This window comes from Poeciliopsis prolifica, unplaced genomic scaffold, assembly GCF_027474105.1.
Source record: "Poeciliopsis prolifica strain line A6 unplaced genomic scaffold, Auburn_PproV2 SCAFFOLD009, whole genome shotgun sequence".
NCBI lineage: Eukaryota > Metazoa > Chordata > Actinopteri > Cyprinodontiformes > Poeciliidae > Poeciliopsis > Poeciliopsis prolifica.
Window position 1 is genome coordinate 11,044,950 of NW_026562384.1, and position 26,875 is coordinate 11,071,824.

The 26,875-nt window shown below is 38.5% G+C and overlaps 3 protein-coding genes across 16 annotated transcripts in view; all 3 read left to right on the plus strand.

The window, feature by feature from the left end:
• The window catches only part of LOC129362983 (protocadherin alpha-C2-like), a 181,209-nt gene extending 169,095 nt beyond the window's left edge, over positions 1 to 12,114 (plus strand). For all 14 annotated transcript variants that reach the window (XM_055034884.1, XM_055034885.1, XM_055034887.1 and 11 more), the window contains exons 2-4: positions 875 to 939; positions 2,360 to 2,445; positions 8,967 to 12,114. In XM_055034884.1, the coding sequence (XP_054890859.1) occupies positions 875 to 939; positions 2,360 to 2,445; positions 8,967 to 9,280 (465 nt within the window). In that variant the 3' untranslated portion in view covers positions 9,281 to 12,114. The remainder of the gene's footprint in view (positions 1 to 874; positions 940 to 2,359; positions 2,446 to 8,966) is intronic.
• A 7,723-nt stretch (positions 12,115 to 19,837) lies between these two features.
• On the plus strand, positions 19,838 to 21,205 carry LOC129363021 (protocadherin gamma-C3-like). The gene has a single exon (XM_055034917.1). It carries the CDS (start codon positions 19,891 to 19,893, stop codon positions 21,148 to 21,150), a length of 1,260 nt encoding a protein of 419 aa, XP_054890892.1. The 5' UTR covers positions 19,838 to 19,890; the 3' UTR covers positions 21,151 to 21,205.
• A 264-nt stretch (positions 21,206 to 21,469) lies between these two features.
• On the plus strand, positions 21,470 to 25,613 carry LOC129362728 (protocadherin gamma-B5-like). The gene is made up of 4 exons (XM_055034435.1): positions 21,470 to 21,508; positions 21,557 to 22,276; positions 23,556 to 24,182; positions 25,032 to 25,613. The coding sequence occupies exons 1-4, from the start codon at positions 21,470 to 21,472 to the stop codon at positions 25,611 to 25,613; spliced, it is 1,968 nt and encodes a 655-aa protein (XP_054890410.1).
• Positions 25,614 to 26,875: the final 1,262 nt, after the last annotated feature.

Sequence of the window (26,875 nt, forward strand, 5' to 3'; positions counted from 1 at the left end):
CATTTCTTGGATGTAAGGGATACATTTTAGAATGGTTCAATTATTTTTTTTCCAGGCTGTCCTTCATGGAACTGTCTGATTATGATGCCAAAAATCTGTTCCTCTATCCCATCTCCCCCACCCTCCTGTTTCCTCTGACCTTCACTAAACTAAGATGGCAGGAGGATGGTGGGCAGGAAGTAAAAGATGGACATGGTTCTGTATAGTTTCCATGGTGACATTTACTACATTTTCTGGCAGATTTTGTGAGAGTGAAAGTTAAGGTTTTGTTCAGCATAAACATGAAAGCAAACAGAGTAAAGGTGATGTGGAATATGCAGCAGAATAATCAAAGAAAAGAAAGAGAAGTATGGATAAGTGACACATTAATTAGCAGATGTGAATAAATATTTATGTCAAATAAGTTTGCATTTAATACATTTAATACAGATTTTGGCATTTCTGTATTTGTACATTTGTGTTGGCCTAACTTCAGAAGATTTTCAGGAAACATGTGCAGTAAGGCTGTTTTAAGGGTTGTGCCATGTTGAAAGGATGCATACTGGATGAATATATTTTATTTGTATTTTCCTGTGACCCAACACCTGGTTGGATTGAGTGCTGAAGTAAAATCTTTCAGTCATTTTTTTTCTTTCAATGTCACAGATGGAAGAAGGGAGGTGATGTGATAATGGGAGGAAATGTGTGCACCAACAAGATTACAGTATTCTGCTCATTAATCCTTTTTCTTTCAAAGGCTGAAGAAAGCTGCCACTTCTTGATTGTGTGTGTGTGTGGCACACATTCATCAGCAGCTCTCACCATGATTTATTAATGAGATGGTATTGGCTTTTGCCTGTACTTAAGACTCAATTCCTTCCATTCTCTCTTGCAGCCCAAGGCACCTAACTCGGACTGGAGATACTCAGCCTCCCTGAGAGCAGGTGGTGTAATGCAGAGGTAAGGATTATATTTTCTGTTTCTTTCTTCTAAGCATTTCATATTCGCCCCTTTCATTATAGATCCGGTCTAATTTCATAATTGATGTAAAAACACTGTTTTTTAAATCAGACCCTGATTTTAAAAAATTGCATTTTTACCCTGAGTAAGTGACCATAGAGTCTCTGTTATATGACATACAGTTAAATAATCTTCAAAAATTGTTTTAACTATAGATAAAACATTTACTCAGAAATATGGATGTTTGGATAGTCCTCAGATTTCAGGTTGTTGTGCTAACAGTGTGGTCCAGTCTGAAAATCTGAACACTTTACGGGATGATTCTGTCTGTGACTTGAAGAACAGTTCAAATAAATTGTTAATCTATTTGCACTTAATCCAGAAAATTTTTATATGTGCCCTTTGGTGTGTTTGGGATGTTATTATAAGATCATAGGTTGGCAAATTCCCTTATGATTACTGATGATACTCATGAGACTTAATGTATTTAGGTAAGCCTGTATTAAATCTATCAAATATATTTATAGGGTAATTTAACACTACTCTGACAAATAGGAAGATTCACAGGATCAATTATTAAAACTGATGAGAGTAGGATTAGCAATAAAGAAAAAGGTACAATGTGTCATATAAATATTCCCTCACCAGAAACTTTCTCACATTTGGTTATATTATCACCATAAACGTCAATGTATTTTTGTAATCAACCAAGTATAGTGAATATTTGTGAAGAGGAAAAAAGTCAACCTTGTTTTTAATTTTACTTATTAAATACATAAATCTGAAAAGCAATGTCTGCAAGTATTTAGCCCCATTTGCTTGGAGATTGATCGATCGGTCTGTCTTTTTGTCTGTCTGTCTGCCTACTGCAACTGATGTAATCAGGAGTCTGTTAAACAAGTGCAGCCTCCATCATTGGAAAATTACTATGCACCATATGCATTTTACATTAAAAACCCAGCAATGTATTTCTAGACATTCTTTTGGTTATAGTGATCAGGTAAAATAGCAGGAAACAACATTATCTAAAACTCTTATCATCTGAGCCAAATGATATGCTTATTGTCAAGATAAAGATAGCTTTAGTTTGCAGCTACCCTTTTTATGACTGTGTGTTCAGTAGAAGGAGGGTGCAAAATTACTCAGACAGGGTGTGAAAATGTAAAAATGACCATCTGTACCCATAATCCCCAGAGTTAAAGAAAAAGTGGCATCAAGACTTTACAATTTGATCAGCATGGCTTATTTATTTAGTTACTGAGAAAGATTTTTATTCCCAAAGTTTTGTTTCGTTCACGCAATTCAGTCTTACATTTGGGATAGCTGGTATTTATTGATGCCCTTTAGTTTTGAGACGCATAAACTGTAGTTTATGTATAGCATTACCTTTCTAATTTTTAATGTTCCATTTGTCTTTTAGTTCAGTCCACATGGAAGAGTCTGCAGTCATGCAGGGAGCTCAGGGAGTCCTGGTACAGAACTGGCCCACTGCATCGAGTGCTGCTGGTAAGAATCTGTTAAGCTATTTTCACCTTAGAGTGTAAACCACTGAAGAACTGGTTAGTAAAGTCAAAAAACACAACACACACAGACCTACTCTAGTCTTCATGTTGACAGCACTGATTAATTTAAATAATTATTATTTGGTGAGTCCAAAAACTCACATCAACAGTTTAAGATAAATATTTATTCATACCTGCAGATTATCCAATAACTTAATAAACTAAAAATAATTCAAGAACCTGGCCATCCAAAAGAAGAAATGGATCATTACCACACCCTATACTTACCCACAAAGTCTGCTGGGATTATTGATCAATCTCAAAAGATTTGTAGCAGCTGTTGAGGTACTACAACAAGTACTGGAGTTTAACAGATATGCATACTCCCCGAATATCAACATGGGGAGTCCATATTAATTTTTCACCCAGCTGTGAATACCCTTGCACATGTAACGTAGTCTAAACACTTTGACACATCCAGTGCTCCTTATCAATATTTGTGATGAAAAATAAGCTGTGTTGTATATGCATTAACTCGCTTACAGAAACTTTGTTATTTTTGCTAATACAGAAATAAAAGTGTGATGAAGAAGGATTAAGACTTAAATAATAATAATAATAAAAAAGATTAGTGTTGGATAAAAAATGAAAATAATGCAAATGAAAAAAAAGTGAGAAATTTGTCAGGATGCCACCATAAGGTTTTGATTGGGAGATTATTGGACGTGATTAAGAAGCTGGCCTAAAGTGATCTCCATTTTGGAGTGGTACGTACGCAGACATATCACACAAGCTCCTCCCATCCACACTTGCGCACAAACAGCCTCCTCTGCCATGCCATCGATTTCTTGCCTTAGCTGAGAACTTAAAGCTTGCAGGCACTTCAAAACCTGAGGGATAAAATGAAGAGCAAACACAGACAAGCAAGGAAGAGGGAAAGGACACAACAGACAGCAGTGACGTCCTTAGGGCAGATCAAGTGGCTATGAGATCAGCTTGCATGGACTTAAGGTGGTCTCATCTGGCTGTCGCAGTTAGAAACAACATCCTGTGCCATTTTAACCATTTTAACCCAAGGGGTGCCTGCCCCCTCTTTATCTTGTTGTTGGCCATGCTGTGAATAGAAGTAACTGAAGGTTGCATTAGCTCTAATATAAATTTTAGGGTGTGACAAACAAGGCTCCAGGGTTCGTAGTGATAGTAATGAGAAATGCAAAATTCTAGCTCTGCTCTTCTGATGATCAAAAGAATGACTTATCTACTGAAGTTCATCTCGATTCTCTTTCATCATGTCTGGAAAATGGATGCGTTGAGTTAATCTGAACTTTCACAGTAAAAGCGCTATTTATAGCTAAATCCCGCTGTTTATCAGGCAGTCTCTTCTCTTTAAGTTTTTATTTCTTTGAAGCCATTGTTTCAGAATGGGTGCAGTGCTGGCAGGGTGGTGGCTCTCCACCGTGAGACTTAGACAGCCGTGTTTTCGCTCTTCTGATTTTGAATCAGATCATTGAATCTGCACTCAGTGCCTTGTGTTTCATGTGTTTGTCCCTGTATTTGACCGCCTGTGAGTCCAAGTGTTTTGTCTGCCTGCTTTGTGCTGCTCCTGTTGTGACAGATGGTGCACAGCCCACGCCCAGATTAACACAGCCACATTATGGAGACCAGGGCTAAGCTTGTGTTCAAGTCACCATTCCTATCTGTTCATCACTCCTTGTGTGTCATCACCTTGTCTGTCCCTGTAATTCACAAATCTGCTGCTGAAACAAACTGACATGTTTTTTTGTCTAGAACTGAAATAAAAATAGAAAAACTTCGATTGTGAGATTGGAAGAGACAAGGAAGAGGGGAGTTAAAAGAATGACTTGCAAGCCAAATGATTTAAAATAAATAACACTTTAAGCAATATTGAATAAGTAATGGAGGGTTTGAGAGGGAGTGACAGTGACTAAATCACACTGATTAACTGAGACATAGTCTGCAATGAAGAGGGGAGTCTGAATGAGGCTGCTGTTGCTGGGGGAGTGTGGTTAGACCAGACAGTGGTGAGAGGGAGTGAGAGAAAGCTTCAAGCATTATTCTCCATCAGCATAAGCACTGTCACCATGGCTCCTACCATTGTCCTTCTGCTTCACAGGAAGACATTGTTTCCATGACAACCATTCATGGCCCGTGATATTGACAGGAGTGAGAGGAAATAGTGGTGGGTGTGTATAAGATGGGGTGCAAACATATGGCACGATGCAAAAGAAGATCTTCTCCGAGAAGGGGAATTGTGAGGAATAATAAACGATATTATTAGTTACATGAAAGACGAGTCTGAATAAGCAAATGGACGAGAAAGAGTAGAGATAAACAAGCTAAAAAAATGCCACTTTAATTTGAGGTGAAAGTTGTCGAAAGAGGAAAAGGAAAGTAGTGAAAGTAGAGTGACCTACTTTCACTGGGGTGGTGGTGTACTGCAGATATGGATGCAGGTTCACTGTTTCCCGTATCATCCTCGAGCATCACACACACACAGAGTGACACATTCACCGTAACCACTGGTGCAGAGACAGGCAGTTTTCATTGGTATTGATGGCAAAAACTGTCCAAATGATGACCAGAAACTGAGACAAAATTCATGCTGTATTTTGCACTTTGAGAGGCTTGAAGCTTTACTATCTGGGCCATTAAATGTATGGACTATCCATTATTGTAGTATATTACATTTAGTTTTGTAAAGGAGGAGTAAATTTCAATTTAATTGTGGATACTTCTGGGCTGTAGTACTCTGTCAGCCATTGTCGATATAACGTTGGAAACATTTTGGCTCATTCAGAAAGGTGGGGTAGAGAAGAGACACAATCTGGAATATTTCACTCTTTTTTGAATACTTTCAGCCCATCTGCTTCCTATTTTTAGCTGGGTTATTTTCTTTTTGCTGTTAGCGTTGTTCCGTTCTCTGCTGCCATTGCCTTTAAAATTCATGCCAGTTCTCACCTCCTTTATGTCACTAAGGTATAAATCCTTTTTTCACACTACTTTCCTTTGTCACTTCAACAATGTTGAGATGTACACAGACACACACTTTCAAACCTGCCTGGAGATGCTGAATTTTAGAGCAGTATCTATACTTTTAAAGTTTGCATCAACCATCTGCTATATCTGGGAAATACAATGTTATTATGATGAAACTAACAAGAAACCTAACCAGGAACACACCTAATATTCTACACACACACATTTAGCCTTAGCACCAGATACTATCATAAAGATAGTGTCACACTTTTTTTTTGTTCATGTTTGAGAATACATGAACAAACATGGCATTTTACTTTGCCATAAAGTAAAATGCAACATGTGATTGAGATGATAGCAATGTCATATTTTTGGTCTTTGAATATACTCATGCACTGCACAGCAGGTTAAAATATACCCTCTAAAAATAGGTGTGGTCCCTCTGCAGGATTGATATGTGAACAATCACATCCAGGAGACCTTTTTTTTCTCTTCTCTTCTATGCTTTAGTTTTGTGTTAGGCATCACCATTTTTATCTGCATCTATGCTCCTCATGGCCCCTCTTCCTCCTCCTCCTTAGGACGTTATGTAACACTGCGCTGCAGTCCTTTGTGCAACTGTCCAACTGGCTGATGTTGGGCAAGACAAGCGAATGAATAAAGTAGATGTGGCAAAATGGAGCTTGGCTGATTTGAGTGGCTGTGAAAACTCACTGGAGGCACAAAGAGAATAAAGGGACATTGACACAAGAAGAAGCTTGACTGACGACTTCGGAAGTACAATTTAAGAGAGTGAACATGCAGAAAATATCGCAGGCTGCAGTGCAATGGGGTTTACAGCTCATTGCAACCCTCCTGAAGGCAGCAGGGTTAAAATCTTCAGACAGCATATGTACAGAGAGAAGTAACCCTTATAACTATGAAATATGTTACTGTCAGTGTATCTAATGTACTTGATGGTTATGGCTGATGGGCTAGCAGTTTAATTCGAGATCACATTAATGTTATCACCAACTCTGATTGATTTAATTAAGAGTTGCATCAATTACTCAGAGGGATGGGTGTTGGTTTACAATGTTTTTCACGCTGGATTAGATAAAAGGTCAAGAAAAAGAAGAGGCAGAAGGAAAGGGAGGGGCTCTGCACAGAATCACTTCTCACAGTCCAGGAAAAAGGAAGGTGCTTTGCTTTGGAACATTGCTGGACGAGCGGATTTTATTATCGTCAGGAGAGACAGAAATAAACTGAATAAAATTAAAAGGAAGGCAATCTTTATATCAGTATTTGTTGAAAAAATGATGCATGTAAACAACAATACATTCAGAGTGTTGTACAGATTTCAGATTTTTTCTTATTTACTGAAATGAGAATTAAACAATGCAGTGTTACTCTGGCCTGCCTTACGTGTTCCATGTGTCTGCTTTCATTGTGACTCATCACTCTCTGGGGTGTAATTAAGTTTATTAGTGCGAGGCTGCACATAGGCACCACTGTCTCATCAAGTTTTCACTTAGACAGGTTTTATTTTAGAACCAACAAAATGGATGCTTTGGAGAAACAACTCGCCAATATTGTTTTTATTAGGTGCTCTCATTTATTCCTTTTGGGCTTGATCTGTTTGGTCTTTGCTTTAATTTGTTTATTTTTTTTTATTCTATTTTTTTATATATATTTGAGAAGTCAAATGGGAAATTTTTCTCTGCCAAAAGGAAAAAGAAACAATGTGACTGATGCGTCACAGTATATAGATGTTAAGAATCTGGGTTTTCTGTTCTGTTTTTAATAAATATTCCATCAGTGTACCGTATCCACTCTTAATTTTTGGAATATTAAAATGGATGCACAAAGTTTATTGCCAGCTCATAAAAAAAATACCCTTTTCAAATGTTTGTTTCACTTGTACAGCAAATTTTCACTTGTATTATTATGTTATGTGGGAAAGGAAAAAAAAAACAACATAAAACTCAGATGCTTGTGTACACTGAGTAGTGCAAGAGGCCAGTTGTCCTTTACCAGACATAATTTTCTTTTCAGCTTGGCTGGATCTGTCCTCAGTTAATCTCCCCTTTGGTAACAGCTCAGGAAAGGAATCAGACAAGCAAAGAGTGTATGTGAGGAAACAATGGCAAGTAGGTCATTGCTTTGCAGAGTAAAGCAAAATGGCTGCATGTCGTTTCCTAACACTCTGTATGCTGAAGCACATTCAGTTTTGGTCATGGTATTTTCACTCTCAATGCTGATAAGATTCTTATATGACTAAAAATCATGTAGTCACGTTAGACTTTTCTGATTTACATGTTTAGGTTTTGTGAGTGTTTTGGGGGTATTTTCTTGAAGAGAAAGGACATATTACTCTTGTGGCCCATCAGTTAAGTTTATAATTAAACAAAATGCATTCACCAGAAATATAATGTTGTTTTTCTTGTGAAAAATAATGTAACAAGGTAAATTATAGACAAAATTTGTTTACTAAAAAGAATTACCAAAACAGAAATCAGAAGAGTTAGAGGATTACTTTGAGTCTTTCGTTTACCAACAAGGAGACAAAGAGAAGTTTGATGAGCTGCACAAACCCAGAACATCATCACAATTCTAACAAATACGTAGTCTAAAACATCCTGTTTTTTATTCATGTCTGCATCTGTGACATGTTGAGCATAGTGGTCCTGCTAGTAATTATTGCAGTTCAAAAGATGTTTGGATTGAATAATGACAGCTGAAAATTCTTGAACATTTATGAGACCCAACAGAACAAGGCAAAGCAAAACTGGTTTGTGAATGGGTAAAGCAGGATAATGTTAAGCTTCTTAAATGGCCCTGACTGCAGGCATGCTGAAAATCTGCAGTGTTTAACTGTGCTAAATGGGTTTTCGCCAGTGTGCTAAAGGACATTTATGCCACTCTAAAAATAAATCAGATTTTAACATCCGCTTAAGTTGTGTTTATTTTTAGTCCATCCTGACAAGAAACCAAACTATCAAAAGCTTCAAGTTAATGTCATTCAAGCCTATGATGGGTGTGTGTAAAGATTTGATTGGAATAGCAGTGTTTGATTCAAGTGAGACTTTCATCCATTCATTTAATCGTTTTCCTTCTCAAATAGTACCCGTTCTTAGTGCTAAAGACTACAGATTGTGAAAATCTGTGAATTTTAATTAGAGTTGGATTGCATTGACTTTGATTTTATGAATGTGTCATGCCTTTTTCTCCTTTGACTTTTATTTAACTTGTAGCATATGATTAAATGATGACCCACTGAGATTGTCTCTTACAATCATATGCAGCAAGGCAGTGATATTTAACTTGTGTTCAGTTCAAGGAAGAAATAAAAAATGTAGTGATATGAGCAGATTGTTATTTATTTAAAATAGCAAGAGGCTGTACTGAATTTGTAAAACACATAAATAGAGGGACTTGCAAGCAAACATCTCATTCAGTCATAAAAATTTGAAGAATTTATGTATTTATGTCTTTGATTTCATAAGAGATTTGGAGCTAATCTTTAATCTCTCTGCGTTTCTCTTTTAGACGGTGAAGGAGGAGAAGTTTCCCCACCTATGGGTGCCGGCGTAGACAGCAACAGCTGGCACTTTCGTTATGGCCCAGGTGGTCCCGGAGCGCCCCCACAGCACCTGAAGCCTGGGGAGGTTCCTCCAGAAGCATTCATCATTCCTGGCTCCCCAGCCATAATTTCCATCAGACAGAACCAGGGAGGAGAGGACGACAAGAGTGATTTCATCACCTTCGGGAAAAAGGAGGAGGCCAAGAAAAAGAAGAAGAAGAAGAAGGAAAAGGAGAAGAAAGATAAGAAGGATAAAGGCAAGGATGATGGTGACGAGTAAAGCAGAGAGCAGAAAATGCGTAAAATAGCTAAGAAGAAAAGGGTGCTGCTAAAACAGAGGTACCAACCAAAGTTCACTGGGTAAAAAGAGAATATTTTCTACCATCATTCATTATTGCTGATAAAGTTTCAAAGCTTTTTCTGTTATGATTCTGGCCTTATCAAGATATAGTTTATCTTCAGTTAAATACTGATCTAAATTATTTGTCTTGCCTTTATATAATTAATATTTTAAAATAAAAGAGAATGATTGTTTCTTCCTCTCCATGCCCCAATGTGCCTATGCACCCTGAGTCTACTTTTACTATCTTTTTGGAAAATGGAAGGACAATCCTTGTCCTTGTGTTGTTGTTCTTTTCTCCTTTAACCCACTGGGCACGTTGGCACCTCTGTCTTATCCACTCCCCAGCGACAATGTGTAAAGAATTCTCTAATCAAAGAGACCAGTACATTGAACATAAACAACATAAAGCTGTGCCAGCCAAGGAAAAAAGAGGAAAATGTGAAAAGATTGACACAGATGCATGCAGTCTGGAGCTGGACACACTCTACTTGTAAATAGCACAAACAAGAGTCACTGAAACTAAAGGCTAAACTGGCACTGCTGCAGATTCACTGGTAATTACCAACAGTGTTCCCTTAAATCTCAATGAAACCACATGTGCGCACACTAACACATCCAAACGTGCAAACAGCAACTTATTACCCATAAGACAATTGACACAGGAAGCACCTGAGGCCTGGAAAGAACGAGTGAGAGAAAATATAAGAGAAAAGACTGGCTGAAAACTGGACACTGCAAGTTCTTTGCCCTGCACAGTCACTTCTGAGAGTGCAGATGTACATCAACTCTCTCAGGATGGAAGAAGAACCATTTGCAATAGCTCTATCTTTGCTTGGAGAGCACACAAAGAGCTTTATCTTCTGCAAGAATCCCAACTGAGGAGGAGAGAGTCCACTGGAAAATATGGAGAGAAAATGGGGAGATGCTTCACATTCTCCTGAGCATCACAGAGGGTTGAGTACAGCTGAGGTGGCTTTATATGGTGGACTCTGAATATACTCTGAAGAGTATTTGGAGAAATTTTGATATCACTTTTTCTCCTCCTTTTTGCAGCAACAGCTAAACGCTTTCTGCTTTGAATGTTTGGTAGCAACCAATCCTTACCTGACACCTTGAGTTTACAGATGCTTGTATTTGTTCCCAGCTGCCACAAAACCAAATTTTACTAAAAATCACTTTTATTTTGCTCATTGCTCATCATGTCGACTGCTTCTCATGTAAAATGTATGAAATGTCTTTTTTGTTCTTTCAAGAGATTCAATAATACCCGTGTTTATTTTTCTTCATGGCTTTAACCGCTTTATGCTTTATACTCCCACCTCACTGTTGTCCTCAGACACCCACTCGACCCCTTGCTCTGATGGCCTGCTCTGAACATTGTGGTGTGCTGAGAACAGCATGGAGTAATGCGGACGAGGCCCAGGGAGAACCAAACAGGGCTTTGCACCCTGAACCCGTGTCAGGTGCTTCTGAAGTGCAAAATGGTTCAGTGCTTTTTAACTTGTGTATACTACGGTATGTGGTTCATTTCCTGTTTGTAGATAATCACAAGAGGAGGTATGGTGGGATAGGGCTGATTACAGCAACTGAAAAGAAATGTGATAAAATAAGGAGCGATTAAGAAAAAAAAATCACCAACTTGATTGTTTAGGAACATTAAGTCACATACTAGCTTCTATGTACGCTGTAAATGTATCGTAGACTTCTCATAGACTGAACAGTAGCTATTGGAACTTGAGAAATATTGGGCACACAGGGATTATTTTTTTCCCTGAGCTTTATCCCACCAACCTTCTCACAGACAGTTTTTTGAAAAGGGGCACTGATGTGCCTCAAGACCTGCTTCTGTTGGTTACCCTCCCGTTGCCTGTAACTTGTTGCCACGTCCCAAAAGTTTTTGCGGCTCAGTATGACGTCACTCCATTAAGTGGCTGCTGCATGTACTGCTCTACGGAAACAAACACTATATAGAGAAATATATATATAGATAGATAGATTGCTCTGATTTTATTCTTTTGTATTATTATTACTATTATTTTTTTCTTCATTAATCACACAGGAAGTATCTGTATGTACTGCTGTCGCTCCCAAGCATCCATGTACCACAATGTTCACACTCCACAGATGTTTTCCGGCATCCACTAACCTTCTTTAGGTATTTGTAAATGATATAGTGTGATACCTTTCAACTGCAAGTTCATTTTCTCTCTTTTTCCAACAGTGGTTTTGCGTTTCAAAACAAGCAAAGCAAAGCAAAAATAAAAATAAAAATAAAAAAAACATAAAAATAAAATAAAAATAAATAAATAAAGCTTTAAAAAGCAAACAAAAAAAAAAAAACAAATCACTCTGTCTCTGGCTTTGACATGACGATTTAACTCTGTATTATTGTAACTGAAATATGTATGATTCTATGAAGAGCTATCACTTCCCTTTCACTCTCATTATAAAAAAAAATGGAAGAAAAAAAATCCTGTGAAAAAAAAAAGATTATATGTTAGTATATCCTTGTGTTTAGTGAGTGTTCATGCTGTCATTCTTTCCCAAATGTATGGTGGTGAACTATGGTGGCAGTGTGCTGTCCTGAGTGGACTAGCAGAGAAATGTTGTGAAACCTTTTTTTTGTACACCTTCTCATCAACTGTAACAGTGAAAAGTAGTGGATTTCATTTATTTCATTTATTTTTCAGACTTTTTATTTTACCTAAATGGATACAGTGGTAATGTGTTTGGTTTAAAAATCACAAATAAAATTTTCTTTCTTAAGCGTACACTCGGATTTATTGTTTTGGGGATGTTTACGCCAGACTGTTTTGTCCTACTGTGTGTGTGTGTGTCTTATGGTTCTGTGGCTTTTCCAAGTGTAGTTTATAGGAATAGTAGGCTGAGATTTTATTATATTGAAAAACATAATTAAATATTAGAAAGACTTTTAGAAGGAATGCTTTTCTTTTTCTATTTAGGTCCAGGCTAGTGGAGGAAAGAAATGGATGAGTTAAACAGAGAAAGAGTTCATATAATTTTGATGAGCCAGGCTGACAAACTGTCAAAACTGTCTTCGGGTTGCACTCTTCCATCACATACTTTCATGTCACACTTCCTTTTGTGGACTAACAAGCAGTCAGAAAGGATGTCACCCTGCAGAGATGAAACACACACGCACACAATGATCTACGCAGCTCAGCCTCTCCTTTCTGAAAGCCTTGTCGCAGATGGTCCAAACAGTCCCGTATGAAAACGAAGCTTCCAGACGTACAATAATTTAATAGAGTGGCTAAATAGATTTATAGGGTCTCAGTGGGTAGGTTTGAAGGAAATAGTTAATCAAATCAGAGAGGCATTACTCATGATGGTCTTGAGAGAAATGAAAGCTCGATGATCAATATTTTTAATTAGTCATCCACTCGATCAAACATCTTAAAAGCTTCTTGTAGGTAAGTTGAATCTGTGGCACCCAGCGGATTTATTTGCTTTCTACAAGCGAAAAAATTAAGTCGTAATCACTCTTCAGGCTTTTCTTTAGCCTAAAGCTTCATTCAATATGTTCCTTCTGCTCTTAAATTATATGGAGACAGAAAAGACTCCCTGACAGTTTTGACTTTCATTTTTCATCCAGAGAGTGAAGAGCATGATAAAGAAGGTTCAAGAGTTCATGTCAACAGAACTGCTGAAAAAAAAAAAAAAAGGCTGCATTTTCTTTTTGCACCCTGATGGCGACAGAAAAGGTGTTTCCATGGCTACAGCTATTTGGGGACTGGTTTCTATAGTAACAGCCATGTGTATGTATCAAACATGGACATATTGAGCTAGTGAGGCTCCCTGATGGGGGTCAAGGGCGTGGCTTTGACAAATGGCAGAGAAAACACTTCACTGATTACGTTCGCTTCTCTTCTCCTACTAAATATTCACAGTCATAGCTTGATGTTTTGGCTGTATGAGCAGCAAATCCACAGACGTAAGAAACACTTAAATAAATAAATAACACCCACACATTCAAAATGCCTCCAGTTACTCCCAAGAGCACGAACAACGCGAGTGCTGGTCCTTCTGAATTTTCTGTGCATTATGCAAATAAGTTAAGAAACAAACACTCTGAAAGCAGCCTCTAATGCTTTGTTGTCACACACACAAAAAATAATGAAAAAATCTCTTGTTACTGAATATGTACATTAAGCACACTAATGCTGCAAAGCAGTTGCCACTTTTGTTTTACAGCTTGTATATGTTGGGAATTCATAGACAATACAAAGGTTAATTCAAAACAATATGCATCAAATACGTATCCATTCTTAACTCTTATAATAGGGAGTCAACGAAAAAGACCATGAATTGTTAAGGTAGCAGTAATTTTAAATTAAATGCAACTAAAAGGTGTTAAAAAAAAAACAGATAAATACATCTCTGACTGGTTTCTCCAGTCATTTCACACTGAAACACAGCTGGTAAATAGTTGTTGTCTTAGGGCTTGACTTGACTGGTGATGTTGCCAGCTGCAGTGAGTCAGCAACACCATCATCCTGGAGGACAGAAGCAAAATCAAGTGACTCGGCTGAAGATGGTGAGATTAATGTGTACAATCATATGAGCTTGTGGGAAACACATGCAACACATTCGACTTGAGATAGCGCCCCTAATGGTGAGACAGTCAGTTCATAAGATTGTGATAAATATGACTCAATAACTCAGTTACTTTGACTTTATGTTTTTTATGGAGAGCAGTTATTATTATTATTATTATTATTATTATTATTATTATTATTATTATTATTATTATTATTATTATTATCAAACAAAATGCTAATTTTAGTAAAATAAAAATGAAAAAAACATAATTTGAGCTTTTCTTGTTGCTGTCTGCAAAAACAGAGAAATGGGGTTGGAACAGAACAGCCATATTTGTGACAGTGGGCTCAAGATACTCAGACCGGTTTGGTCTCTTAATTCTCCAGCTGCTGAGTTTAACAAGGACACGAGGTCAGTCAGTCGGGGCCTGACAACGTCAACGCTTTCTGAGGGGCATTTAGCCCTGCATCGTCTATTTGCTGCTCTGTTTGTAGCATTTGCTGTAAACGCAGAGGAGACGAAGCAGTCAGGAGTAAAGGCGCCATCTCCTGGTTGAAATCTCACAGCGCATCGGTTTTAGAAGCAAGAAGCCCGTTCAAGAAGCTCGTCAGTGTTTTCACTTTTTTTTTTTTTTTGCAAATCAACTTCGACACAGAATATCCGACTTTGACCTTTGGCTAAGCGATGGCAATCATTGGCTCGTTTGTTTTTTTAACTAAATTAACAGAAAATCTGTCAAAATGAAGAGAATGCAGTGAATTGACGGCACACATTTTGATAATCTATAACAGGGGTAGGCAACTCTAGGCCTCGAGAGCCGGTCTCCTGCAACTTTTAGATGTCTCCCTGGTCCAACACAGCTGATTCAAATAACTCAATCACCTCCTAAATGCAGTCAAGTTCTCCAGAGTTCTGCTGATGACCCCATTATTTGACTCAGGTGTGTTGAAGTAGAAACACATCTAAAAGTTGCAGGAGACCAGCTCTCGCCTACCCCTGATCTATAGCATCAACTGTCTGCAATTTTATAATCCAGAGACATCCCCCACCAGGTAAACCTTATTTTAGAGGTTTACTTGTTACATATACTTCTGGAAGAAAAAAAAAAGAGCTTAAAATTTAAGGATCTTTCATGGATAATTTCTGTAAGTTTTAAAGGGACATTACGTTTCTACATAACACTGATAAAGTGTCTAAAAATGTTATTCAGGGGTTCTAATGTTATGTGTCTTTGCGAATTTGGGCATTCTAAGGTATATTTGTTTCGCTCTGCGTTATTTTGACCGAACTCGTCAGTGCTGGCTCCTTTGGTCAAAACGTGCCTCAGCGGTTGTTGAAATGTCCTTTTTGTTTTAAACGGTAAGGACATGGACGTGGAGTGAAATGGGTCTCTCCTCTGCTCTGCTGCAGGACGGACGGCTGTCAAACTGCCTTGGGAAGCGGGAAATGCTCTCCTCAGCTCCCTGCTGGCGTCGTCGCCATGAAAATCTCCAACAACCCGGAAGTCCTTGAATTTGTCACTTTTTAAAGTTTTGGATAAAAGTGACACAGTTATCAAACTAAGCATTACTTCTTCAATTTCGCCCCCTGCCATTACTGTACACCGGAAAGTTTTCCTTTGCTATGATGATAAAGTTGCTCAGACGGGAAGCTACTAGCTAGACCTGATTTTACAGCTGGCCGGTAAGCTACCTCTTCTGTTTTATTAGTGTCTTCTGCTACAATGCACTGCTCCTTTCTTGTTGACTTTTTCTGTTCATCTTTTTTCTGTCGGTTGTTCTTCAGTCATTTATTACCGTTGCTGTGGTTTATTTGATGCTCATGTATTTCCGGTTAGCATAATGCTAACGGTGTTCCAGTCTGGTAAATGTTGCTGACATTTCTGTTTTTAATTGTTAATAATGATGCTGCTCTTGGTGCATTTTGAGTTTCTGCTCCTGTTATAGTGTTAATGTTTGGTAGCTATGATGCTTGCTGGGCAGATGATCGTGCTTTTGTCAGTTTTGAGTCTAATTAAGAGGTGATTTGATCATGATTAAATACCGTATATTTTGCAAGCTATTGAAAAAAAACTTTTTTATTTTAATTTAATATAGTACAATTGTAGTAATTTTCCTACCATTAATTTGAATTCTTATACTGGACTAGGAAGGGAAATATATGGGCACTTTAGTCATGCCAGGATTTTTTCTTTTTACCTGCTGTTTGCCTATATTATATGATCTGTGAAATGTTTGAGAAAAGACTCTGTATGACTTAAATAATTAAAAAAAATATTTATTTAGTAATCAAATTTACAAACCGGTTGCGATCAGAGGGATGAAGCCACACTGAAACTACCGGCACTCTGTATTTTTATGTGGGAATAGACAGCACACCAAAAACGTCCCGTCTTTGGTGTCGTTGCTTGTGTATGTTGCACCTCCAAGCTGTGGACTTTATCCATACATGTTTATATGGTAGCATGCAGTTCTGAGCAGTGAGTCTATTCACTTAGCTCCACAATATGGCTTCCTGTATCTGGTAGATCTGGTCCTCTTGCCAGGGACCTCCTAGTTCATGCAGGCACAACTTTCCAAGTTTTACATGCTCAACTCTTCTAGCAAGAGAACAACTCTCCTCTGTCTTATGTAACTTTTGAAATATCTCCATATGTTGTTTGTACCATATGGGGTAAGAGCTATTAAGCTAAAAACAGTCTCAAGATTCACAAATGCAAAGAACAAGATTCACAAATGCAAAGAACAAGATTCACAAATGCAAAGAATGATTCACAAATGCAAAGAATGATTCACAAATGCATAGGGTTCACACAGTATATAAAGAAATCATCTAACATTTTAAACTATGAAAGGAAAAGACTATAGGGATTTCACTTTTGTTACCCTCTAAGTCCAACACAAGTGTAACAACTTGTTCTGTTTTACATTTGTCACCTGTTATCTAAGAGCTCTAAACAGGATTAAAAATACTAATAAAATTAAGAATCTTATTAGAAAATTGTTACTTCCTATTTTTTATTTTTTTTTAAAGATCTACTCCGATATAATTTTTTGATTTTCTTCCAGAGTGACATGGGATGTGCTGACAGACCTGATGACATTGTGGATTAGGTGGAAACTACCGACTAGAAACCTCAGTGTGGAGGTTGAAACTTCAGCTTCTCCAGTGGCTGACCTGCTTCTTCCATTTGAAGCTCCCCAGCCACTACCAGATCTCCAGGATGTTTCACCAGGACTTGGTGATGGTCCTGAGTTCCATAAGTTCTTGCTTTGGACTTGTGAAGAGGCAAATGACATCAACTTCTTGCTGTCACTCCCTCTTGTAAAATGAAATCCCTTTAAAAAAAAAAAAAAAGAGCAATTATTTCTGAAGCTTGATTCTCAAGCATTATCGACATCTGTCGAGAAATGTCAATTTTTTTGCAGAATGACTTCCTGTTTTTGAAGTTTTTGATATACACACTAGTTCTGTAGCTTTTTAGGCCCGTGCAGCAAAGTGCTGCGAAAGCCTATTGTTTTCATACTGTTTTATTATTTTTTGTTTTTATTTCTCATCTAGCTCAGATAAAATATTCCAGGCTTCAAGAGCCCTTTGTTTTGGAACCTTATGTTTCCTTGGTCCAGTACACATGACTCATATAGCTATTCATGCAGTTTGGAAAGGGGACATACATTTTGCCAGATGACATGTTCAGCCTTCTAGGATTATGTGAGCAATTTTTTAAATCACTATGGAAATCTTTTAGGACCAGGGATTCAGAATAATTAATCATACAAAGGCTATTTGCAACTGAAACAGATTTCAAGTAAAAAGAGTTTACAACACCAATTTACTGCTCTATTCTCTCTTTGGTAAGTGTCTGTCTTCGTCATCGTTGTTGCTGTCAGTTTGGCTGTGGCCAGGTAGCTCACCATCTATGGGATCAAATATAAAGATATTGTATGTCAGGACTGAAATGTTTGTTACATGTTGAAGAGTGATCTCAGAAATTTTACTCAGATACTAAAACAAACATTTCAAATGTACCCACCCCTGTACTACTGATCAAAACTTTTCACATTGGAGGTGGGGACACATTTTGGTAGATGGCATGTTCAACCTTGCAGGATATGTAAAATAATCGCTCTGTGTTTATAAAATGTCTATTCAAATTAATTATTATATTGCTATAGTAATTTATCATTTTAAGACTGTGGCTTTATAACAATTGAAAATGTACAATCGCTATTATCATCTTGGGGCCAAGAACAACTCCCAGGATACATTCAGAACAGACAAAACACAGAATAGAATCAAATGTATTCTCCAGGCTCCATTCTCACCATTAGCTGAAACAATGCAGATTGGTTGCAGATCATTCCATCCATCCACCAATTGTCTGTTCTCCCTTGTCATTCCCTGCTTTAAAAAAAAAAAAGACAGTAGTCAGATGAGTGTCCAAATTCACATACAAATGCATCAAATTCCACAGACCTGAGGCATCAAGATAAATTTGTTTGCATCAAAAATACACAGACATGATCTGTGAATCTTCTTCCGTTTGTGTGTGAATCCTTCTGTGCATTTGTAAATACTGTTCTGTGCAGGCGTAAATAATCCTCTGCACAGGTGTATTGTTCTGTGCATTTGAGAATATTGTACCTGTTTTTATTTTTTTTATTTTTATTCTATATCTGTAATATCACACCATCAAATAGAACTGGCATTTGGATGAGCCTTTTCTGATGAACAACTGCTTTTCGCCGGCTTTGTGATGAAGTGGCTTGGCACGATTCATTCATTATAATTAGCAGCAAGATTGGAATTGAGTACAGTTGTACTCGGAGATGATATTTCGTGGTGGACATATCTCTTTTTTTGCAAGTGGAGTGTTCATTGTTTTTTGTGAAGCTGGAATCTCACCGCGTTGAGCGTTTACAGCTGCTATCTGAACACATCCATGCAAACTTCATAAGGTGGGGCCTCCCTCTTTCCTTGTACTTCTGCATTCCTTTACAGTAATGGTGTGTGCGATCGACGTAAATGGTGGACATTGTTGGTAGATCTCTGATTTTGCACATAAATGATGGCTGGCTCCTTTAGCACGACACACTTAGAAATACTACTCGGTTCTTCTTCCCCATGTTTGAACAAAGGTGTATAAAAGGAAGATTAATTTCTTTGTTAGTGAACTTGTGTAATCCCACAAGTTTGCTTGATTACAGGGGGTGGACAGAATGGGTTATCTGTCCACGCCATCCCATCCGCCAGGACGGGGTGGACAGATGGGATGGACAGATCATGTCTGTGGATCCATCAGTACTCACGGATTAAAACATCTGGATTTATTAGCACTTTTTCTCAATTTCGGCACATGTTGGTTTCTCCAAGTCTTTGTAAATGAGGCTTATCAGTTTATCCTGGAGTCTTTTTGGACATTGAGACACAGGACACTTGATATTTGATATTTAATTTGGCCACATTTATTTGTTTGCATATTTTTGGTTGATTTATGGTGGAATTTTGTCCAGTTTTGTTAGGCTTTGAGATGACGGCAGAGAAATTGACTGTCTCTGTCCGTGGTGCTGAAACCACCACTTTCAGGCCTGAAAGCGTCGCGCTCATTTAAGCGTGGGGATATTAAACATCACCTTTACTGTTTGCACTGTTGCTGAAAACTTGGAAAACATTTTTAACACATTTGGCTGAACTTATGCACCCGGAAGAGAGTTTTTCCATTTTTTTTTCTTTGTTCATTATATTTAAAGCTTTAGTGTTTCTTTGTTTTGAGGACGGAGTTTTCCACATTGAGCTGCAGATGACGAAAACCGACTCACGGTGCCGCTGTGGGCTAACATACAAGCTGAGCACATTTCTCCACCTACTGTTACACCTTTACTAAGATGACGAAGATTGTGCCTTTCTTTGTGTTTCCCGCTGAGCGATAATTTAGTCCATTTTTAAGCCATTTCTGCAAACGCCTGTGAACGCATTGATTTACGATGACGGGACCCGAACGCTTTCAGGTGCTTGTTCTGATCCACTTCTTTGTTACCCTTACCGGGACAAAACATCTCGTCCGAGGAGACCTGAGCTATTCTTTTCCAGAAGAGACGAAACTGGGATTCATTATTGGAAATGTCGCCAAAGAACTTGGAGTTGATCTCAGTACATTGTCTTCTCGAAAGGCCCGTGTGGATGTTGAAGGGAGTCGGAAACGTTACTGTGACGTTAATCTGAATACCGGGGATTTAATCACATCGGAGAGAATTGACAGAGAAAGCCTTTGCGGTAAGAAACCCTCTTGTGTCGTGAAAATCGACCTGGTGTTGGAAAATCCTTTAGAGCTTCATCGCGTCAGTCTTCATGTACATGATGTGAATGATAATCCGCCTAAATTCAAAAAGAATTCAATCGAAATGGAAATTAGGGAGTCTGCAGACAAAGGGAGCCGCTTCTCTATCGAGGAGGCCCACGATGCGGACATGGGTCAAAACGACGTTCAAAGATACGTACTTGAAAAGAACGATCATTTTATACTTTCAGCGGATAGTAAGAGGGTTCAGCTACAATTGGAAAATAATCTCGATCGAGAGAAGCAAAGGGAAATTAATTTGCTTCTAACAGCTCTAGATGGCGGATCTCCGCAGAAATCAGGGACTGTAGTCATACATGTTACAGTGCTGGATGCTAATGATAACGCCCCAGTGTTTACTCAGGCTGTTTATAAAGCGACTGTGCCTGAAAACTCTCCACCAGAAACACTGGTTATTACTGTTAGTGCTACTGATGCCGATGAGGGAGTGAACGGAGACGTGATTTATGACTTTGGACATGTGTCTGAAGAAAACCTAGATATATTTTCGCTTGATCCAAAAACCGGAAAAATTAAAGTAACTGGTGTGATTGACTTTGAAGAAACAACTTCATTTGACATTAGCGTTGAAGCCAAAGATGGCTTAGGACTGACCTCATATGCTAAAGTGCTAATAGACGTTATCGATATGAATGATAATGCACCAGCTATTTATCTGAAATCAATGTCCAGCAACACACCTGAAAACCTACCATCTGGTACAGAGGTGGGAATAATTAACGTTCATGACAGAGACTCTGAGAATAATGGACAGGTTCGCTGCTCCATCCAGGAAAATGTTCCTTTTAAATTAGTTCCTTCTATTAAAAACTATTATTCTTTAGTGACCACAGGACAACTGGACCGTGAATTAGTATCTGATTACAACATTACATACTGCCACTGATGAGGGCTCTCCACCTCTGTCCTCCTCTAAAACTATTCAGTTGTCTGTAGCTGACATCAATGACAATCCTCCTGTGTTTGAGGAACAGTCCTACAGCGCATATGTTAGTGAAAATAACAAACCTGGCTCCTCTTTATGTACTGTTTCTGCTCGAGATCCTGACTGGAGACAAAACGGTACAGTGATTTATTCTCTGTTACCTGGTGAGGTGAACGGTGCCTCGGTGTCCTCCTATCTATCTGTTAATGGAGACACAGGAGTGATCCACGCTGTGAGGTCATTTGACTATGAACAGTTCAGGAGTTTCAAAGTCCAAGTGATGGCCAGAGACAATGGTTCTCCTCCTCTCAGCAGCAACGTGACTGTCAGTGTGTTCATATCTGATGTGAATGACAACTCTCCTCAGATACTGTATCCAGCACCAGAGGGCAGCTCCTTCATGACTGAGCTGGTCCCTAAAGCTGCACATGGAGGGTCTCTGGTGTCCAAAGTGATAGCAGTGGACGCAGACTCTGGACAGAACGCCTGGCTGTCCTATCATATAGTCAAAGCCACAGATCCTGGACTTTTCAGTATTGATCTACACAGCGGAGAAATCAGGACCCAGCGGGACATTTTAAAATCTGACAGCATGAAACAGAACCTGATTGTTGCAGTGAAAGATAATGGACAGCCCTCTCTGTCTGCCACCTGTTCAATGTATTTACTGATTTCTGATAACTTGGCTGAAGTGCCAGAACTGAAAGACATTTCTTATGAGGAGAAGAACTCCAAGCTGACCTCTTATCTGATCATTGCTCTGGTTTCTGTGTCGACATTTTTTCTGACCTTCATCATCATCATCCTGGGTGTGAGGTTTTGTCGCAGAAGAAAACCCAGACTGTTGTTTGATGGCGCGGTGGCCATCCCAGGAGCTTATCTTCCTCCTAATTATGCAGATGTTGACGGTACAGGAACTTTACGCAGCACCTACAATTATGATGCCTACCTGACAACAGGATCCAGAACCAGTGACTTTAAGTTTGTATCATCTTACAATGACAACACGCTGCCTGCTGATCAGACTCCCGAGAAAATCCCGACAGAATTCGCTGATCCCTTTGAAGGACTGACCACACCTGAAGAGGTAGGAAACATTTATATGTGTGGGATTATTTTAGTCTTTCCTTTCCCATATTTTTTTCTTGTTTCCGACTTCCTATAAATTTACGGCAATAAATTTGCCTTTATGCCAAATGTCATATAAGCGTGATTTTTTTATTTTTTTTTAAATTTATTTATTTTTTTACGATATTCAGTCAAGTTCCAGTCATTAATGTATGTTTTTACGAATAATCGTAGACGTTTTTGTAATATGCTTTAGGAGCTTTTCAGATTTTTCAGCACTTTTAATATTCTCGGTTTGCTTTGTTCAACAATGTTTCCGCATCTGAATTTATGTTTTATTACCAGTCAACATGTGAGTGGTAGTGTAATTTTAAGAAGTTCGTTTTGTCATATTATGGGATTTATTCAACGGATTTTTCCGATTTGAATTAATGTGGCACCGTTGATGCAGTCGTTGGTGATGGCGCAATGCGCTGGGTTCCGGCTTAACATTACTGAAGTCGTTTTCAGTTGCTGTAATCATTTATGTCATAAAACACTTTAATCTATCATTGTTTTTTTTTCGTCGACACGTGGCAAATAACATAGGCCCTATTGAAATAAAATGCTTCCAATTATCAAGTGTCACTTGCGTCAGGCATTTCCGATCCAAAAAATGTACGCAACTCAAATGTCATCATTGAGTCAAATTTATGACAACTGAAAGCACTATTGACAAATTATCCTTTTTAATTAGCTCCTTCTAGTTGTCACGAACATTGGTAAATGTTTTACATTTTGTAATTTTTCCATTCTGAAAAAGTTTAAATTGTTTAATGTGGATCATATCAATAAATGCTCAAATATTATGATTCGGAGAACTTGGAATACAATGTTCAAACATTCAAAAACAACTCACGGTGTCGCTGTTGGCTTATCCAATAACTATCATATTTACTACTCCACTCATTCATGCGCAGAGAGCAGCTACTGCCTTGTCGCAGAAGCTGCTCAACACTTGAACATTTTAAAATACTGGACTCTGTACATGGATTCTTATGCAGCATCTTGTTAATATAGTGTTATCGCACTGTGGAATTGTTTCCGTTTTGGTCTGGATACCATTTGCACGGAAGATGGGAGACAGAAGATTTGCTATGCTTTTTCCAATCGTCTTCTTTGCTGCCATTTTCGCGATGCCTCCTCTCGTTCAAGGGGATTTGAGCTATTCCTTTCCAGAGGAGATGAAACGAGGATCAGTTATTGGAAATGTTGCCAAGGATCTTGGAATTGATCTCGATACATTTTCATCCCGGAAGGCCCGTGTGGACATCGAAGGGGCCCGTAAGCATTTTTTTGACATTAGAATGAACTCCGGGGATTTAGTCACATCGGATAGAATTGACAGAGAAAGCCTTTGTGAGAAAAAGCCCTCGTGTATCATGAAAATCGACCTGGTATTAGAAAATCCTTTAGAGCTTCATCGTATCACTCTTCGTGTCGAAGATGTGAATGATAACTCCCCCAAATTTAGAGAAAACTTGATTGAAATGGAAATAAGAGAATCGGCAGAGAAAGGCAACCGCTTTTCTATCGAGGAAGCCCACGACGCAGATATAGGCCAAAATGATGTACAAAGGTACATCTTGCAGAACAATGATAATTTTGCTGTCGCTGTTGACAGCAATAAGGTTGAATTAGTCCTTGAGAAAAAGCTTGATCGCGAGAAACAAAGGGATGTTAGTTTGCTTCTAACAGCCATAGATGGCGGATCTCCGCAGAAATCAGGGACTGTAGTCATACATGTTACAGTGCTGGATGCTAATGATAACGCCCCAGTGTTTACTCAGGCTGTTTATAAGGCAAGTGTGCCTGAAAACGCGCCGCCAGAAACACTGGTTATTACTGTTAGTGCTACTGATGCTGATGAGGGAGTGAACGGAGACGTAACATATCAGTTTGGACACGTATCTGATCATGATATAAGTTTATTTTCTATTGACTCAAAGACTGGGCAAATTAAAGTAATTGGAGAAATAGACTTTGAAAATAAAAATTCTTTTGAGATCAGGGTACAAGCAAAAGATGGATTAGGGCTGACTTCATATGCTAAAATAGTAATAGAAGTCAAAGACGTAAATGATAATCCACCTGCTATTTATGTCAAATCCCTTTCGAATCCCACACCGGAGAACGTCTCACCTGGTACAGAGGTGGGTGTTATTAATGTGCAGGACAGAGACTCCGAAAAAAATGGAGTGGTCCGCTGTTCCATCCAGCAAAACATTCCTTTTAAACTAGTTCCTTCGATTAAAAACTATTATTCTCTAGTGACCACAGGACAACTGGACCGTGAAATAGTATCTGATTACAACATTACAATTCTTGCCACTGATGAGGGCTCTCCACCTCTGTCCTCCTCTAAAACTATTCAGTTGTCTGTAGATGACATCAATGACAACCCTCCTGTGTTTGAGGAACAGTCCTACAGCGCATATGTTAGTGAAAATAACAAACCTGGTTCCTCTTTATGTATTGTTTCTGCTCGAGATCCTGACTGGAGACAAAACGGTACAATTTATTCTGTTACCTGGTGAGGTGAACGGTGCTCGGTGTCCTCCTATCTATCTGTTAATGGAGACACAGGAGTGATCCACGCTGTGAGGTCATTTGACTATGAACAGTTCAGGAGTTTCAAAGTCCAGGTGATGGCCAGAGACAATGGTTCTCCTCCTCTCAGCAGCAACGTGACTGTCAGTGTGTTCATATCTGATGTGAATGACAACTCTCCTCAGATACTGTATCCAGCACCAGAGGGCAGCTCCTTCATGACTGAGCTGGTCCCTAAAGCTGCACATGGAGGGTCTCTGGTGTCCAAAGTGATAGCAGTGGACGCAGACTCTGGACAGAACGCCTGGCTGTCCTATCATATAGTCAAAGCCACAGATCCTGGACTTTTCAGAATTGATCCTTACAGTGGAGAAATCAGGACACAGCGGGACATTTCAGAATCTGACAGCATGAAACAGAACCTGATTGTTGCAGTGAAAGATAATGGACAGCCCTCTCTGTCTGCCACCTGTTCAATGTATTTACTGATTTCTGATAACTTGGCTGAAGTGCCAGAACTGAAAGACATTTCTTATGAGGAGAAAAACTCCAAACTGACCTCTTATCTGATCATTGCCCTGGTTTCTGTTACCACCTTCTTTCTGACCTTCATCATCATCATCCTTGGTGTGAGATTTTGTCGCAGAAGAAAACCCAGACTGTTGTTTGATGGAGCAGTAGCCATTCCAGGAGCTCTTCCTCCTAATTATGCAGATGTTGACGGAACAGGAACTTACGCAGCACCTACAATTATGATGCCTACCTGACAACAGGATCTAGAACCAGTGACTTTAAGTTTGTATCATCTTACAATGACAACACGCTGCCTGCTGACCAGACCTTGAAGAAAAGTCCGACAATATTTACCGATCCCTTTGAAGGACTAGACACACCAGAAGAGGTAGGAAATTGATGTGTATTTTTTTATTTTGTTGTTGTGTTTTGATATCAGTCATACTATATTTATATGAATAAATCCAAATTTTTATTGCAATGTGACTTGGCGTTTTTTGCAAAAGTGCCGCTTGTGTTTTAATCAGTTTGTCGACTAACGTAACGTCGGTTAATTATTTTGTGACCTTATTCAGTCACACTCCTGTCGGCCTTACAAACCTCCAGCTTTATTGCATAATATCTTTGATATATTTAAAAAGTTTTTGCTGCTTTTGAGAGTTGTTTTATCTTTTCATTTTTTTCGCACATCCGGTCACAAATTAAGTTGAAATGTTATCACCGCTCCACAATAAAATGTCATTTGAATTCAAAAAGCTGCCATTTTAAGATGATGTCTTGAATATTTTTTTCGACGTTGAGAACATTGGTGCCACAATATGGTACATTTCTTCAATGTTGCCTGTTGTCAAAGAACAGTGTCATGGCTTGTGAAATAATCCGGAAGAGTTTCCCGACTACCGCACCAAAAAAAGTTTCTAGTTTGTTTAATAATTTTTTTTACATAGCATAATAGACCTGAGTGGGATAGGCTCTTTAAGTTTTTTTTTTTTTTCTTAAAACATACGGTAAACCTGCATAGCGTGTATATTTAATCATACTATAATATAATATAATGTAATGTAATATATCTATTACCATTTTAATTTTGGCAATTTCTTCCAGTTGATTTCTTTATTGTCTCCTTTGAGGTTTGTAAATTTGCCAGTGTGACACTCTAATCATTAATGGGATTCAGCGACAGCGGCGCCGGCGCGCCTCTGAATCTCATCCTGATGAATTAGAAACTCAGCAGAAGGGTGAAGCAAAGGAAAGAAAAGAAATGCAAGGGAAGAAATACATTTATGTGAAGTTTAGAGCGGAAGCCACTGTTAGATAACATATTTATTTAGTTTGGTATTTGTAACACAACTTTATGTAATCCCCAGCGAAGGTTTCAACATGTTCCTTGGAGGAAAGAAACGCTCGGTGGGGGAGGGACAATTTACTAAAATGTATTTAAAATTTTCAATATAAACCGTAGCATGAAATGCCACATTATTTTTTTTGACTGAGAAAACTTTGAAAAATTCTAACA

Coding starts and splice junctions, on each gene's coding strand:
- LOC129363021 (XM_055034917.1), top strand. CDS start 19,891: ATGACGGGACCCGAACGCTTTCAGGTGCTTGTTCTGATCCACTTCTTT.
- LOC129362728 (XM_055034435.1), top strand. CDS start 21,470: ATGGCCAGAGACAATGGTTCTCCTCCTCTCAGCAGCAAC. Junction 21,509..21,556: donor CTCCTCCTCTCAGCAGCAAC/GTGACTGTCAGT, acceptor AACTCTCCTCAG/ATACTGTATCCAGCACCAGA. Junction 24,183..25,031: donor ATGAGGGAGTGAACGGAGAC/GTAACATATCAG, acceptor AACTCTCCTCAG/ATACTGTATCCAGCACCAGA.